Source organism: Lissotriton vulgaris, chromosome 10, assembly GCF_964263255.1.
Source record: "Lissotriton vulgaris chromosome 10, aLisVul1.2, whole genome shotgun sequence".
NCBI lineage: Eukaryota > Metazoa > Chordata > Amphibia > Caudata > Salamandridae > Lissotriton > Lissotriton vulgaris.
Genome location: NC_141698.1, coordinates 198,238,080 through 198,256,110, shown reverse-complemented (window position 1 = coordinate 198,256,110; position 18,031 = coordinate 198,238,080). Strand labels below are relative to the sequence as shown.

Genomic DNA, 18,031 nt, shown 5'->3' with positions numbered 1-18,031 from the left:
TCCTCTAGTGAATGGAAGATGTGTATCGCTAAGTATTTAAAGGTGGATATGGCCCAATTAAGATCCAGTGGAAGGTCTAAAGGGCGGGGAAAGGTTCGGGCCATGGGAAAACGGTAAGTCTTATTTTTTTTAACCTGTAAGCCTGATAGGTGTTTAAATCTACTCAGCAGGTCAAGTGTCATTGCAGAGCCTTGAACAGCATCGCTAAGATAGATCAGGAGGTTGTCAGCATAAATTGAGATGATATCAACATGTCCCCCAACTACTGGCTCACACCTTTGCCTCCCTGAGAAAACAGCGCCGCCAGAGGTTCGATCGCCAAGGTAAACAAGAAGGGTGGAAGTGGGCATCCATGTTGGGTGGCACGAAAATTCGATATTGCTTGGAGACCATTTTACCTGTCTTGACCCTGGCCGTGAAATGTTCATAAAGTACTTTCACCCATTTCACCCAGTTATCTCCCAGCCCTATGTGTCTCATGCTTTCGGACTGGAAATCCCACTGTACAGTGTCGAAGGACTTCTTCAAGTATATTAACAGGAAGGCTGCCTGGGGGAAAAGCCTCACTCCAGAATGATAGGGCACTGAATACAGTCTGCGTAGGTTAAAAGAGGTATTCCGGTTTGGGATAAAGCCATTCTGGTCTGGGTGTATTAACGTAGACGTGTGGTAGTAAACAGAGCGCCAGTATCTTGCTAAGGATTTTGAAATCCATATTTTAGCATGGAGAGAGGTCGGGAATCCATATTGTTGGCCCCCTCAGAGGTCGTCTTGGAAAGCGGAATCACCAATACGTCTCTGGTAGATGTAGGGAGCTGCCCGAGCCACAAAGATTCTGCATATAGAGTCCCAGGCAGGGAGCCAGTTTTGCCACATATAGGGAGTAAAATTTTGCAGGGAGACCGTCTGGACCCGTTGTCTTACCTGTGGCCATGCTCTTAATAGCTGACCTGATCTCCTGAATTTCTACCAGGCCACCTAACATTACTTTCACTTGTTGTTCACATATAGTATACATTATTAAATGATAATAAGCAAGCATAAATGCATACAAACTAATCGATTGCCGATGAATGATGACAATTAGGGACATAATGAGCAAGTGCACAAAAGGGGCTCATAATAGGCATGTAAGGAAAACATGGCATCCCTGAAAATATAGTAAGTATGCTTGTAAATATGAGAATATAAGAAATCACACTAGAGCTAATTATATGTAAATATATATATGAATTCGATTGACAAATGATCAAACAGCTTTAGGCTTTATTTGATTGTGCAGCAAGGTGAAAATTCAGGTACAAAAGCTGGAAGCAAAACTTGAGCTTAACCCTTCCAAATCCAAAGTATCAAACATAGATTAAATCATCGAAGGTGATGGTGAAAAACAAACTATGGAGTTCTTTGACAAAGCCATGAAGACACAAGGCAGTGCAGCTGTTGTCAAAGGTGGGCAGAAGATAATTGAAGGTCGTATAGTTGGAGACCTTGTTGTGGATAAGGAACCAAGGGGCATATTACCAACAAGTAGCAATATTTATCGCTAAATAATAGGCTTAGCGATGATTTTTTTATTGCTGCCTATCGCTGGATATGTTAGCGGAGAAAACATGCTATTAGCAACGTTTTTCTCCATTGTGCTAAAATATCCAGCGATAGCGGCAAAATGCGTGAATATCGCTGAGAATACAGCGATATTCACGCATTAGCGACGAAATGCTCTTAGCCATGTATCCACCTCCCATTGGATCACATGGCTAAGAACTGTTCTGGGCAGGTGTTAGTATTTGGAGATATTCACGCTTAGCACGAATATTTCCAACGCTACGCCTGCCTTGCTAATAGGCGATAGCGACGTTAGCGACTGCTTTCAGTCGCTAACTGGTTGGGTACACCCACTTTGCATGTCATTAGCGATAAACATCGCTGACATGCAAAGCGGGCCCCAAACCGCTCGCTATCGCCTAAAAGCTGTCGCTAACATCAGTTAGTGACAGCTTGCTAATAGGGCGATAGAATTATCGCCGCTTAGCGGCCGAAAACGGCTGCTAAATCGGCGATAATTGCCTATCGCCCCCCTTGGTAATATGCCCTCAGATGTGGTACAGATTAGAAAATAATTGCTGCCACTACAGAAACTAAAGAGTCTGAAGTCTTTGAATAAGAAGATGTTCAAGATATAACATTCAGTGGAAGCCAGTGCTTAATTTATTTTTAAAAAAGGAGCTGCCAAGGCCCTTCTCATAAGACCACTATAACTCGCAACACCCATTGTCCCTGAAAGATCTGCTGATGCCAGGAACCAACAGAACTATTAACTATGACACTTCTATAAGTGTGACAATCCAGACATTTCCTGGCTATCCAAGCAATAAAAATTGCCTGGGTGGTTGGTATTTTTAATTTTAATATGTAATGCATTATTAAGCACTTTGTTGTTGTGCTCACCTCAAAATTAGTCAAACAACACCACCATGTGGTGGACTGCCATAAGTGGTGATGTTGAGAACAAAGTGCCAGTGCTTGAGACTGGCAAACACCAGCTCAAATTAAGCATTGAGGGTGGATCATATTCACCATCTTAGTAGCATGATTACAATTATCCAACCTAAGAGGCAGAGTTGTTTAGAATTCACTGAACAAGTTTAAACTGAGTAAGCCCAAAATTACCAGTATATTTCCAAATGCGATTGTAAAGACAGTCAACAATCCAGAGCCTATTTGTAAAAAAGTTTTTATCAAAGCTTGCCATATAAGAAGAATTGAAAATACACCAAACAGCTCAGCACAGTTTATTGTAAACTCAGTGTTTTAAAGACGTTGGGCCATATTTATGATGATTTTATGCAGCACTTGCAGCGCTGCGTCAAATGGAGAGGGCAGGAATGCACCAAATTTATCAAGATATGACGTGTTCCAGCTCTCTTCATGAGCTGTTGCACTTATGGCTGCCTAAAACCAATGCAGGCACCCTTGCGCCATGGTGCAAGGTTGCCAGCGTTGTGAAGAAAGGGACACCCTCCAGTTACTTTGCAGCTTGAAACAGGTTTGCTGGAAAGTAAATAACAAAAGAAAAATTGTGCTTTTGTGATGCAAACACAGTGAAAAAAGTTTGTAAATCTGGTCCCCAGAGTCTTGTGAGAAAGTGAAGGACGGCTATTAGCATACTGATTCTAATAGCTGCATTTTTTTTATCATGGACATTTCTTTCTGTTTACCCTTCTGTTTCTTTTTAACACCTTAGCAGCGTCGAACGTTCAGCGCCCAGTGCTGAACGTTCGAATAACGGGTGCTGGCCCGTCAGCCAACGGTCGTGCGCAGCACTGGCAAGGTAGTGCTCGTGACAACCGTTGGCCGACGGCAGCACTTAAAGGGTTAATGTCAGGAGCTTTATCTATCAACGTTACTTCTACCCCACCCTCGGTTTTGAGGTGCAGCTTTGAAAGGTGAATGTCTAAGATAGATTGACCCATGGAGGTATAGGTTTCCAAAATGGTTTTAGGCAATTCATTGTCTGCTGGCTAATAACACCGCCTTACCATGAAAGCTGCCAAGAACTATTGAGGAGACTGCAACTAAATTACCTATCCATTTCATACCAATTTCATACTGGAATTAACGTGCTCATCTGCTATTTGTTTCAGAACATCTGGTAATACTGCTATAGAGAGTGCACCATGTTGGATGTCATGTACTTTAGCAAAAATAATCCCTTTGTTTCACACTTCTTAATATGTGGTACCATTCTCAGAGGAATGCACAGTCAGCACAATCAATCAATACTTTATTAAGTTAATAAAAACCATGACAATATTACAGTAAGACCATTTGAATTACATATAAACATCATGGGTGTCATACTAAAATAAAATGCTCAGTAGGGTTTTATGGTATCAGGTACAGTGGTGACTCAAGCCCTCGGTTGCTCTAAAGTGCTTCAAGGTACAGTGGTCACTCAAGCCATCGGTTGCTCTAAAGTGCTTCAGTGTCATTAAAATCCAAACAATAAGAGTGCATTTGTAATAGAAACCTCAACTACAAGGTACCAATGGAAAACAAATTAAAAGTACAAGACAATGATACATGGTGCTCAAGTACATTTTAACTGTGTAACCATCAGACGAAATTATGTATACAATGATCATCACAGGGAGCTATGTTTTTCTTCAGACCTTATTGCTTTTTCATAAAACATCAAAATGTCATCATTTTGCAGTTCAGTTGAGGGTCGGTTGGATGATGACCCTTAGTTATGGTGGATCTGCAAGAGCAAATGACCCTATCAATAAGCTTTTTTTAAATATTAAAACCTGAGTAGATTTAAAAAAGGGGCATAAACAGATCAAATGAATAAAGTTTTTCACAGCTGCACCACATAAGCTGCATGTCTTGGGACCACTATATTTCCAGGTTGGTGTTCGACCAGGGTTGGTAGCAACCCAAACCAAGTGGCCATTAGCTTTTGTTTTAGATGTAAAGAAAATGTTGTGTTCAGGTATGTAGCCAGTCTCGCTGTAGTATAGGATTGACGAACCACCCAGGCATGCAACCGATTGCCTAGTTTGTGTTTGTCCTCTAGTAGTGAGTGCATTTTGGCCTTTTTGTTTATCAACTGGCAAAAAACTGGTAAAGAAAAGTTCTGAGCCCAAAGTTCTGTTGTGTTTGTTGCCTCCAGTGATGTTTTCAGATATTTGCCAGAGATAGAATGGGGATTGTATTCCTGGGCAAACCACAAAGCATTGTGTGCTAAACTAGATCGATTTGACCCCATTTTGTACCACGTTTTAATTGTAGCATATACAGTTTTAAACAACACTTGCATAAGCCACTGTTGGCAGTAGTTTTGCACCTATAACTGCCATTATTGGCTTAAAAGATGGGCCCTTTAATTTTGTTGCAAAAGTGCAGAATGCGTAAATCGGGCCTTTTCCTTTCTTGTCAAGGCATTGTTTGCGAAATTGAAAGTTCAGTCGATTGTCCATATACAGCCCCAGATACTTGTAGCTACTGACTACCTCTAAACTTATTTTGCTGAGCTTAATTGGGTGTTGAGGCCTGGGTCGGTTTCTGATAGTCATTATTTTAGTTGTTGTGGTGTTAATTTCAAGAGTGTTGTCCTTGACAAAGGTTGCTATTTCATTGAGTGCTCTTTGGTCCAACTCTCATTTAGCTAAGTAAGACTATGTAATCTGCATAGGAGAGATGTGTTATGTATAGAGAACCCAGGCGTGGAGGATGGGAGTTAACCTGGTCTAATCTTGAGGAGAGATCAGCCATAAACAGGTTAAATAGGTGTGGAGCTAAGACACAGCCTTCCAATAGACCTACCTCTGTCTGAATTTCCCTTGACAGTCTAGTGCCATCACTTATTTTAACTCAAATCCACGTGCCTGTATACAACAGTATTATAGCTTACAGTATTGTTTCAGGAAGGCCCAATGCCTTTTTTTTTTAACTCCACAGCAATTCCCGGTCTACTCGGTCAAATGCTGCTTTGAAATTTATAAAGGATAGTCGTCATTTCCTCCACAAGCGCTTGCACTTATCCGCTATCAGAGCAAGGGCTAAGATGTTTTTGGTTGTGCCAAACCCTTTGCAAAACTCTGTCTGGGTGAGTTGAATCAACTTGTTGTTATTTGACCATTCTACCCGTTTGCCCAGGATTATTGTTGCATAGTATTTGGCTTCGGAGTAAATGAGTTCTATTAGCCTGTAGTTTGCCAGGTCCGACCTATCACCACACCTATATATCGGGGTTATTGATCCTCTCCAACTCCTGGGAAGTGTGTCTGATCTTCCCACCCCCTTGTATAGCTCCAACCCCAGAATTGCCCAATACTCTGGATCACTCTTGAAGAGGGCCTGATGGGATGCCATTTGGTCCAGGTGCACGGTCCCTTCGTACCATTGTCCAGAGATTATTACGTTGGATACCTTGTCCAATGTGTAGTATATAGTCAGTTTTCCCTGTTTGTTTTTGGGCGCATTTTATGAGAATAGGTAACCTCTAGTTGATTACTTTTGCAAGTAATCTAAAATTGTATTTCAACTCCCTTTGTGAGCACCTTGCCCTTTACTCTATTTATAGACTGCTTTTCTATTGCCACTATAGGAGGTCAAGTGAGACAACTGGAGTCCCAATATTTGTCACTACTGTCACTAATGTATAAATGTATATAGGAATGTGCCTGGCATACAACAAAATTAATATGAGTACTGAAGTTTTACTATGAGTTTGTGTGGCTTACTCTTGTGTTACTTATGTGCTTACTCCTGGAGAAAGCTAGTAGTACTACAAGTTAGGCCATCCCTCCTCACAGTTCACACAAGTAGAGACAACGCTGATACTTAACTTGTCAATGACACTGTGCATTCACAAATTGCCTTTTTAATAGATATTGACAGAACATTGTAGCTTCACACTCTGTGTCACTGTAATCACACTCAGATAGGACCTCTCTTTAGTGAGCAGTTTATAGATTAACCACACTGCCCTGAGTAAGGAGTATTCCGTTTCAAAGAGGCGCTGACGTTCTAAAGAGCGGGCGGGGCCGTGACGGAACCTTTCCGTCACAAGCACAGCCCACCCGAGGGCCGTGACGGAGCGGTTCCGTCATTAGTACGGGAGCGCCACGCGGCCCCGCCTCCCCCTTAGCACTGCGGCGGAATAGCCGCCGCAGCTAAGAGGTTGAAACTACCTGAAACCTCTTTGGAGACATTTCGTTGCCCAACAAACATCTTAATTGTCAAATCCAAAACTGTTAGAAATGTTTTGTTACTTTTTATTGTTTTTAAGTACTCCTATTGCAACTAAAAGGACGCCTTTTTATCATTGTTTTTAGGATTGGCCGTCGCCCAGTCATAATGATTTCTCTGCTGCTGGAGCTGGCCTTTGGTTTGGGAGCAGCCTTTGTCCAGGATTTCTACATTTACACCGCACTAAGATGTGTAGTAGGCATCGGCATATCAGGATTTTTGATCAATAACCTTGTTTTAGGTAAAGGGGGAAGTTCTTGTTGTTTCCGAATATACTGTACATTTGTTTCCTTCTTAAGGTTTTTTTGCTCGTGACACCAACAACCAATAACAGTGTCCATGGTAGCAAAAAGTGGCATTTGTTCAGCCAATCATCCTCTTTCTTTCTGTGGAGGATAGCCATACGTTCTCCTTGCTGGTCTTCTTTGCTTGGGAAGTACTATTTTTTCTCTGTAACAGTGAAAATAAAACATCAATTAAACTTCTTAATGTTGCACCTGCCCAAGAGATCCACATTTTCCTAAAATGCAACTTTATGCATGTTAACAAAATTCTTTATGCAGTACTATTACAATGCTTGTCACTTTGTAAAAGCTATCCAAAAAGGGTTATATTTATACCCAATGTATTTTCCCAAAAAAAGAAAATCCCTGGCTGGGCCGTCTCAAACTGACTTTGGGGCATAATCCTCTCCTCTGTGTCCTCAATAGAATTGAAACTTTCCTTCATGATAGCCAGGAAATGTTTTAATCTATGTCAGAATCAGATGCTCTGATTATGCGTTTGCAAAGCTTACTTACCTTCAACATAGCTAACAGTGCCACTGGTTTGAAATAGAAGGTTTTGAAGGTGGAGTCTTATGACTAGATCACCTGGCTTTGCTTTATCATCGAATCTGATCCCTAGAAGGAAGGCCTTAGACAACATGGCACTTCTGGCTCAATGAACGCTAAACAATGAAAAATCAACCCCAGCTTCCTGCACACCTACCTAATCGATCTATCCATGGGGGGTGAAGGGACTGCCTTATGGGGTTCTGTGACAGAAATCAGCAATTGATTGACCCTTCTGGATCAGAGTTCATGTGAAACACTCTAATACTCATGCAGAAATCCTAATACACACAATTTTGGAATGTCTCGAAAAGCTGGATAAAGTACTGACTGAGTGTTAGACTTAATGCATATGGCAATGTAAAATGTTACCCCATCTGGGGTAAATGATCGTCTAGACAAGTCCAATACCTGCACATCTGAAACCCTATTACAGGAAATGAGGCAAAGAAGCATGGCTAATTTACAAAAGAGTTGTTTCTTAGAAAGGTCATAGTTGTCTGGTAAACTGACAGACAGGCACAATTCTTTCTTTATGTCCCAAGTTTTTGTATACTTGGGCCCGAAGGTCTGGATAATCTGATAATTCCCATGACTTTACACATACAGGGATGAGAGCCTACTGGCCAATTGCACCAAGCTGACAATTTCCTTCATCCATTCTTCTTTGAATACAATGCAATATTTATTTCTTTGAGGTACAGCACCACCCTCCATAAAAGATACAGCTTTGTGCTTGAAATTTTTGATGATAGCTGATCTTAGCCTGCTAAGGTATAAACTCTGCAAAAATGTCTAAAAATGGCACCTACGCTCATGATTACAGCCTGTCACACAGTTGTGAGGCATCTCAGGGAAAATGTAGCAAGTAATTTCCTGAATATTTCCAGCTTGTTCTCACTCTTGTCCATCCAAACCCATATGTAGTACGGTCTGTAAAGCTGGCAACAGAAAATAAATTGGTTAAAGCACATTTCTATATTACAATGCACCAAGTGGATCACAAGGAAGTGTCAAGCAATTATTTATTTCTGCTTGCACTCTCGTCTACACTTTCAAAATGTATGTGTAGTACTGTCTGTGAAGCATGCAATAGAAATAAAGGTGGTTAAAGCACATTTCTACATTGCAGCATACCAGGTGCACCACAAAGAAACTCTACCAAGCAGGTACATGCTGTTGTGCTGGTACTCACTTATGCCCATTCGAATGTTTGGTACTATCTGCAAAACCTGCAATAGAAGAAAAGATTATTAAAGAGGCGGCTGACCCGAGAGCAGAGGACGGCCCGGGACCAGGGTTCAATTCCCGGCGCAGCAGGTTTCTGGACCAGGGTCAGCGGACTCGATAATTCTCTCGCCTCGGTGCCCACTCTGATCAGCGATCACACTCGGCAACTCTGGGCATTAGCTTGCCTCATCTTCACTAACGGCCCCACCAGACCGCCGGGGATGCCTAGTCTCACCCTGGAGATACCCATTAAGGGACCATCTCTCAGGGAAGCCAGGAAGGGTTTCGCAGCGGTCGAAGCGCCTTGGGACCCTCCGGGTAAGTAGTGCGCTATATAAATGCCTATACATACATACATACATACATACATATTGCAATGTACCTGGTGCACCACAAGTGAACTCTTCCCCAAAATTACCAGTTTTATTTGCTGGTACTCACTCATGTATTTGTAGTACTGACCTTGAAACCTTCAGTAGAGGAAGAGGTGTAGATGAGAAACTCAGTTTACCAGGTAGACCCCAAATCCCACCAGGAGCATCTATAGAATGACCTTGTTTTTGCAGGTACTCATGTGTTCCTGTTCAAATCCTAATACCTTACAGTCTAGCAAACCTGCAATCAAAGACACAATATTTAGTAAAGGCTGCAAGAGCTACAAATACAATCTACATAATGGTTCCTGAGACCCCAATTAGAAAAGCAACTGAATAATTACCTGGGTATCCACTTTAGGCCAAAAAGGCATGTGCTCGCCTGCTTCTATATTAGCATCCATTATGCTAGGCAGGTGTATAAACCTGCATTGTGTGTTACACCTTCTGTGATGCAGCTTTTCTTAGGCATTCATACTGCTCAAGTGCTAAGCTGGGCGTGCTAGGAAATTCACATGGAGGGCGGAGCAAGATACGATCCTTAAGAAGATCCCACATGAAACGATACGGCAAGTGGCTTGTTAAAACTATGATAAAGACTATTTCTAATAAAAAATAGGCTATTTCCCTAACATTTGCATTTCAATTGATTTGCAGTACAAAAGATAACAGCACTGCAAAATGAGGTTGACCGAATGTGACAACACCATAGGAAATGAACAGCAGGCTTCCACAACCCTAAAACTTGAGAACCAACTGTGACATTACACCAAAGACACAGTAACGGATTGCAACCCCAAGAGCCACTCTTCAGACTAAAACATTACTCTAGACACCTGAGAAACTGAAATCCGACCAGATTCCAGAGACCATATTATAATAATACTTAAAGGTACTGACACAAATGAGACATCACTTCACTAAATCGATATCACTTTGTGTTTTTTTCCTGCACTGTTATTTTCATGGTACACAGACAAAATATCGATTTTTAAATATCGATATACAAAAATATCGAAGTTTAAATATCGATGGGACAAAATATCGAAGGTAAGTAATATCGACAGTCTTAATATCGATATTAGTATGATATCAGTAATATCGAAGTTTTAAATATCGATGTAAATAATATCGAAATAAATAACTTCGATGTTACTAATATCAATTTTTTAATAAATTTAGTGTATATTATATTGTATTTATTATGTTTTATTATTTATTTTTAATGTAATTTAATTAAATATTGTCTTTTACTACTGTAGCGGGTTGTGGGTTTATAGGGGAATAGGGTGGGAAGTAATTTAATTATGTTAAATTAATTATTAATTAGTAGGAATTATTAATTAATTAATTGAGAAATAATTTTTAATTAATTTTAATTAATTGATTAATTGATAAATATGTTCTGCAGCGGGTTATGGGTTTATAGGGGAATAGGGTGGGAAGTAATTTAATAATAATTAATTAATTAATATATGTTTGTACATATTTTAATTAATAATTAATTGGTAATGAATTTATATTAATTAGTTAATTAATATAATTTTGTACATATTTATAATTATTAATTAGTTGGTAATTAATTAATATTAATTATTTAATTACATTAATTATAGTAATTTTTTTATATATAATTTTTTTGGTATTTTTAATTAATTAATTGGGAAAAATAATATTAATCATTAAATTAAATTATTACAGCTAATGTGCTAATATATTTACTTTATTGTTATTGTTAATTAATAATTAATTGGTAATTAAATAATATTAATTAATTTTGGGTAAAGGAGTATTTTTAGGGTTCAGGGTCAGTTTTCAGTTTTTGGGTAAAGGGGTATTTTTAGGGTTCAGGGTCAGTTTTCAGTTTGTGGGTAAAGGGGTATTTTTAGGGTTCTGGGTCAGTTTTCAGTTTTTGGGTAAAGGGGTATTTTTAGGGTTCAGGGTCAGTTTTCAGTTCATGGGTAAAGGGGTATTTTTAGGGTTCAGGGTCAGTTTTCAGTTTTTGGGTAAAGGGGTATTTTTAGGGTTCATGGTCAGTTTTCAGTTTTTGGGTAAAGGGGTATTTTTAGGGTTCAGGGTCAGTTTTCAGTTTTTGGGTAAAGGGATATTTTTTGGGATAAGGGTCAGTTTTCAGTTCATGGGTAAAGGGGTATTTTTAGGGTTCAGGGTCAGTTTTTAGTTTTTGGGTAAAGGGGTATTTTTAGGGTTCAGGGTCAGTTTTCAGTTTTTGGGTTAAGGGGTATTTTTAGGGTTCAGGGTCAGTTTTGGGTTTTTGGGGTACAGGGATATTTTTAGGGTTCAGGGTCAGTTTGGGGTTTTTGGGGTACAGGCGTACAGGGTAAAAACAAAAAAATATTACATTAAATCAAATAAATAACATTAAAAAAAGATTACATTAAATTATTAAGTGTTTTATTTATTTTAAATGTATATGTATTAGTTTTAATTTTGTTTTAATATTTTCATTTAATATTTGTAAAATTATATGTATTTAAAAATTATTTTTACATTATTATTAATACATTTAAAAAAACGATATTTTTGATTCCGATATTTTTGTACTACGATATTATTTTTTCGATATTTTTGTACTTACCTTTATGAAGATAGGATTCCGATATTTTTGATGTCGATATTTTTGCTCCAATATTTTTGTATTTCGATATTCTGTCTGTCGATATTATGTCAGACATTCTATTTTCATATGTCAGACTATATTACATTCCTTTGGCAATTAGGATATCAAAAAGCAAAGTTGGAGTAAGAATTTTGCCTCCTATCAAAACTACAACTATGTGTAGCGTCCTTTTCTGAACAGGCTGTATTAGCAGAGATTATGGGTATCTTCAAAGAAGAAAGCCATAAACTAACAATGAATATGTCATCTTCATAGTAAAGTAAATACTTAAAAGAATATACATTGAGTCTGACTTACAAGCTGCACTTCATGTTGCATCTGTAATCTAACAAAAGGACTGCTTGAACCCATCATCCAAACCCAGTGGGAACACAAATGGGACAATACACCCACCTAGAAAAAATGCCATGATGGGCTAGAGAGGCAAGATGGCGGTTGAGTGAAAACCTCAGTGCACACGCTGACCAGGGGTCTCGAAAAAAAATGCAGAATATGCTGATAATGCTGGATTGAAGGTTTAAGGAATGTGAACCACATTGAGAAAGGAGAAAACTGAGCTATGGAGGAAATGATAACGGAACACTGCCCGGAAGATATAAGACCGGCCAAAAACCAATTACTAACACTAGGCACTGTAATTGGCCTTGCCGTTCTTCGTTACCTGTGGAAGGAATATACAAAGAGTGAAGAAGGAGCCAATATCAAAGCTCACGTCTCTGTATACGCTGGGGCCGACGTAGACATGGCTCCCAAGATCGCTGCATCCGCGGCAGCCAAGGCAAGGGCAGCGAGGCTGGCACAGCAAGAGATCACCGATCCGGGAAACAAATCAGGCGGAGGAACTGCAGAGGGGGCCGTGTCGGTCTCCAAAATGCCGAAGACGCTGAAGCAAGGAAACACTGCCGCACGGAAGGGGAGCACGACCGGCCCGTCAGTGGCGGAGCTACTGCGGAGGACCCCTAGAGCGCTTCCGGGTAAGGAAGGGAGGAAGAGAAGAGCAAGACGAGACCACGCCAAAGAGACTACTGCTGTGGTCGTGCTGACGGCGGACGAGTGTACTGGTGCTGTGGATACTATACTCTATGGGACAGATGTCAATGAAGCACTGACCCCGGCGGGGGTTGGAGAAGACAACGGTACATTGCCAAGGTCTGATCTGAGCGCGAGGGACAGGTCCGAGACTGGTACCAAGAGAAATGAAGGTATGACCCCACCATTACCCCCCTTGGTGACAGAGAGTGGTGCCGGCAAAGGAGACGTGGGGGCCAAGCATGGATATTGGGATTAAATCTGTGGTGGGTGCTCAGCCACATGCCGTATGTAGATCACCCTATAAATCTCAAACACCTCAAGCACCGCAGTTAACGATGAGCGACCCCAGTTTAGTAATCCATACTGGTCAGGCTAATGTGACTAATTTGATTAATACGAATAACATTGACACTGAACTTGAGAAGGACCCCAGTGACTTTTTCTCCTTTACTGATGAAGCTGAGTGGTCTGATGATACTGTGTCTTGCTTGACGGATGAGAGTGGAAGTGGCGAAAATACAGAAGATCCTAAGCTTAAACCAAAAACTGTCTTGAAACGGAAGAAGAGCCATCATGAGGCAACTGATTTGGCCTGGGATTATACCCCGACTAATCAGCTTACTAACTCCCCTTGTTTAGCAAACTCAGTACAACAATCCGATTGTTCAGCACATCTAGACCCAACCGCTCCAACCCTGGACACTATTCTCCAAGCTATCGCGTCACATCGCGAGGAAACATCTCAGGATGGGCGCAAAGCTCAAGCAGCCCTATGCAAGGTGCAAGGGGTGGTGCGCTAATTGACCAGGACGTGTAGTACATTTTGGGATCGATTGACTGAATTGGAATCTAGAATTGTTTCTAATGAATCTGAGATTACTATAAATCAAGAACGGGTTGAATCCCACGAAGCTGAACTGGCGGATGTGAGATGGAAGCTGGAGGAATTCGAAAATCGACAGTGTAGAAATAACTTACGCATTTTAGGGGTTCCCGAAGTAGTGGAGGGGGAAGATATTCGTTCATTTGTCGTGGACCTTCTTCATGACTCTTTGCCTGAACTTTCAGGCTGGAATTGGGCTGCAGAAGTTCAGCGTGCCCACTGCGTGCCCTTCACTTTGAAAGAGCCAACAAAACCCGAAGCATATCCCTGTGCCATTCTTGTATTTTTGGGCAATTTTTTGCTTCACCAGGTGATTTTTTTAAAAAGTGCGCCCAGATTTTTGCCACTCTACCGTCGAAAGGCAGTGGAGACTGCTCTAGATTATTAAACCTTTTCAAGATAAAAATAGCGCAGGCCTATCTTAACAACCCCGCTCGGCTTAAAGTGATTTATGGGGGCCAAACAAAATTCTTCCTCTCCGAAATAAAGGCCAAAGAATATCTCGATGGACTAAGTTAAGTTTAAAAAAAAGTATTGGGGTATGAAAGACGAAGGATGAAAAGACATAAAATATGAGATATTAGAAAATTATATGGTAAACTGTGTAGCTCGGTACATGTATATACGTATATGAGTAGTTAGGCATTATTATGTATATATATGCAGGATGCATTATTATGTATATATATGCAGGATGCTAGACTGAGCCCTGGTCATGTGGTGCATGTCCATCACAAACAGACTCTTATGGAGTCTGTACGCCTCACAATGGGTGTGGGGGAAAGTTGGGAAGGGTGGGGGAATGGTGGTGGGAGGGCAGTGGGAAAAAGCAGATAAAAAAAACAACTCCAATAATAATACTGATGTAGTAATAGATGCAATTAAATTGATAATACTGAAAAAAAGATACACAAAAGGATCAAGCTGTCTGGAAATTTTGTCAGAGCTTTGGGTTCAGTGGTGCAAGATTTCCAAAACCAGCTAATAAGCTGTAATGGGGAAGATAACGATTTGTTCATGGAACGTGGCAGGACTCAATGATGGGGTCAAGAGAGCCGTCTTTGGGAAATTATTAAACAAAATTCTGCTGATATAATTTGTCTCCAAGAGACACACGTGCCCTAGGATAAAAAAGATCTGTTAAAAGCTGTTGGCTACAACCTGCTTGCCTGTACTACACAAACAGCGAATACTCGTGGGGTAGCCATTTTAGCCAAAATATCCCTAGGACAAGCTATATGCAAGGCAGAGGACCCCCATGGGAGATGGGCTATCATAGAATGGACTTGGGGTATAACTATCTGCTCAGTTTATGGCTCAAACCAAGACGACCCATAAATCTTTGAAGATCTTGAAACTGAACTTGCCTCTTGGTCAAGATCGCTGGTATTTTGTGGAGATCTTAATATTTCCTTGGGCTCTGCATTTAAGAAGCAGAGTCAGGAAAGATATTCAGGCCGCAAACCAAGGGTATTCAGAGTCATTAGCCAACTTCGAGATAGCTACAACCTTGTAGATATGTGGGATATTAAAATCAAATCGATCCTGGGTACCCGTATTTTTCACACCCTCACAACAAGTATGTTAGATTACATATTAGTAACAAGCGATCTGGCCAACCTAGCAGAAATTATCAAATGCCCTAAAATAATATCGGACCATAATTCTCTAATCCTTACAATTAATATAATTAACTTTACCAGGCAACGCTCACACTGGACGTTCGATAGGAAGCTTTTGGTTAATAGAGATTATATAAACGTTATATCTGCTTGGGCCCAAGGATATTTCGATATGAACCAATTTAGCGCATCCAGGGGGGTTGTTTGGGATTGTTTTAAAGCTGCCCTTAGGGGGGAGACAATTAGCTATGTGGCTAGAGTTAAAAAACAACATTATAAGGAAAATCATCTACTGATGCGAGATTTGGCCAAAGCAGAGGAAGAACATATTGCATCAATAGCTCGGGGAGAGTATGGGAAGCATACCATGCGCCGAATTCTGGTCCTAAAAACAGATTTAAACAACGGGATGACTCAGAAAGCTGAGAAACGTTTCAGGCACACCGAAGCAGTATTTATGAAAATGGAGAAAGGTAGAGTGGGCATTTTGCTTTGCACACTTGACAGAAGATTTCATATAACATGATCACTTCTATTAAAGTAGCAGGTCAGGAATACTCAAAACCAGGGGATATTGTCGAAATACTTCCACAGTACTACCAAAAGCTCGACCAAAGTGATACCATAGCCGACTCAGATGAAATTAGAACATTTCTAAAGGAATTTGTAAGCGACACAAGGTGGAGTAAGGCCATAGATATGGTAACTAGAGAGGACAAGGAAAAAGAGATTAGCATTACAGAACTACAATTAGCCCTATCCGATCTGGCCTCTGGAAAAGCAGCTGGCCCCGACAAAATCCCTTAGGAACTTTATAGGATATTAGGAGAACAAATACTACCTTTCCTATTGGACTTGTTTGTCGGGATACAATGGAGCGGTATTCCTCCAGAATCATGGAAAGAAACTAATATAATTATCTTTCCTAAAAAGGGCTATCTCGCTTTTTGATATCATGTCCAGGACAGAGGGCCAGATGTCGATGATCCTTCTAGATGCTGAAAAAGCCTTTGATCGGGTCTTGTGGGAATTTCTTTGGGGTGTGCTCGAGTCTAATAAATTTGGGCCCGGGCTTGTTAAATCGATTAGAGCAATGTATCAAGAACCAAGAGCTAAGATCCAAGTAATGGGTATTGAATCTTCCCCAATTATCGTATCAAGAGGAACAAGGCAGGGATGTCCCTGCTCCCCGATATTGTTTGCTATGTACATTAACCCACTGATTATAAAACTATTAAAGACTCAGGAAATAAAACCAATTACTGTTGGTTCCTATGAAACAAAAATTCTCGCTTATGCCGATGATGTAGCAGTTTTAACACCAAACCCTGCTGAGGCAATTGTAGAAATTGAGACTATTACCCAGGCATTCGGTCATTACTCGGGATACTCTCTTAATAGAGATGAAACGATTGTTTTATGCACCGATAACATTGACTATGATGATCCTAGAAAAGCAGAAAAAGCACGTATCTTGGGGTATGTCTAAGTCCAAAAGTTGAAAATATCAACAAGCTCAACTATGAACCCCTAACAAAGGTCATAAGCAAAGATCTTACTAGGCAGAGGAATTTGTTAAAAAATGATTGTGCTCCCTAGGGTACTATATTTGTTTCGAGATATTCCCTTAATTATAGAAGACAATATTATTAAAACACTTGAGACACAAATGTCTAATTTTGTCTGGCAATATGGAAAAATCAGGAGGTCTTTAAATTTTTATCTCTACCACAAAATAGGGGTGGCTTAGCGATTCCAAATATGAGGTTATACTATTGGGCTGCCCTTCTCCATCAAATGGCACCACTCTTTAATACTTTGGTTGCTAATGAAAGTACAGAGATCATCGAAATACCATCTATCTATGAACTTTCAATTGGTAAGAAAGCTCAAGGGCTCTTGCTGAGACAATTAGAGCCAAGCTATTATAAAAAAGTAAAATTCAAAGTCATCAGTGGCGCATGGAAAATATGGAGGAAGGTCTCTAGATATATGGCATTTCCAAAATGTAACCGATATACCCCTTTGTGGCATTCTTCTCTATTGCCTGAACAGGTTAATGATGACATTGCTAAAAAATGGGAAATTCAGGGGATTACAACAGTATTAGACTTTTGGGGAAGTGATTCCAATACCAGATTTCTGAGCTTACAGAGCAACTTTGAAATTTCTAATAATGATTACTTTAAATTTATTCAAGTTGGTCCAATTGCATCCCTCAAGGGAATGCTCAGTGCTTAATTTGTAAAATTTGAAGTCCAGGTGCTCAAATGTTTGTCGGATGCCACACCCATTTCCCCGGCTCCACCCACTTCCTTCACTAGCTCCACCCACATCATCCATTGGCTCCACCCACACCCTCAACTGGCACCCAAGCCATAAACCTTTAAAATGTCACACATGTCCTCAGGCCAGAACACATGGAAATGTTACACATAGTGGTATTGGATCCCACCTGCACCAGTCAGCCAAAGACAGGGCCAGAGAGGCTGACTCATGAGTCAGGGTCACCGAGGGGCAGCGCCGGTGGGGCAGTTGCAGTGACAGTGGGTGCAGCAAGCTGCTGTGCTCACTGGTTGCAGCATAACTGATGGCACATCGGTGGCAGTAATATATCATGCGACTGGGAGGGACCAAGCCTACCGGGTCGCATCCAGGCTCAG

The 18,031-nt window shown here is 40.5% G+C and overlaps 1 protein-coding gene across 2 annotated transcripts in view; it reads left to right on the top strand.

Annotated features, from left to right (window-relative positions):
• LOC147684976 (solute carrier family 22 member 13-like) overlaps positions 1-18,031 on the top strand; it is a 334,900-nt gene that overhangs the window by 136,198 nt on the left and 180,671 nt on the right. For both annotated transcript variants that reach the window (XM_086940876.1, XM_086940875.1), the window contains exon 3: positions 6,843-6,997. In XM_086940876.1, the coding sequence (XP_086797002.1) occupies positions 6,843-6,997 (155 nt within the window). The remainder of the gene's footprint in view (positions 1-6,842; positions 6,998-18,031) is intronic.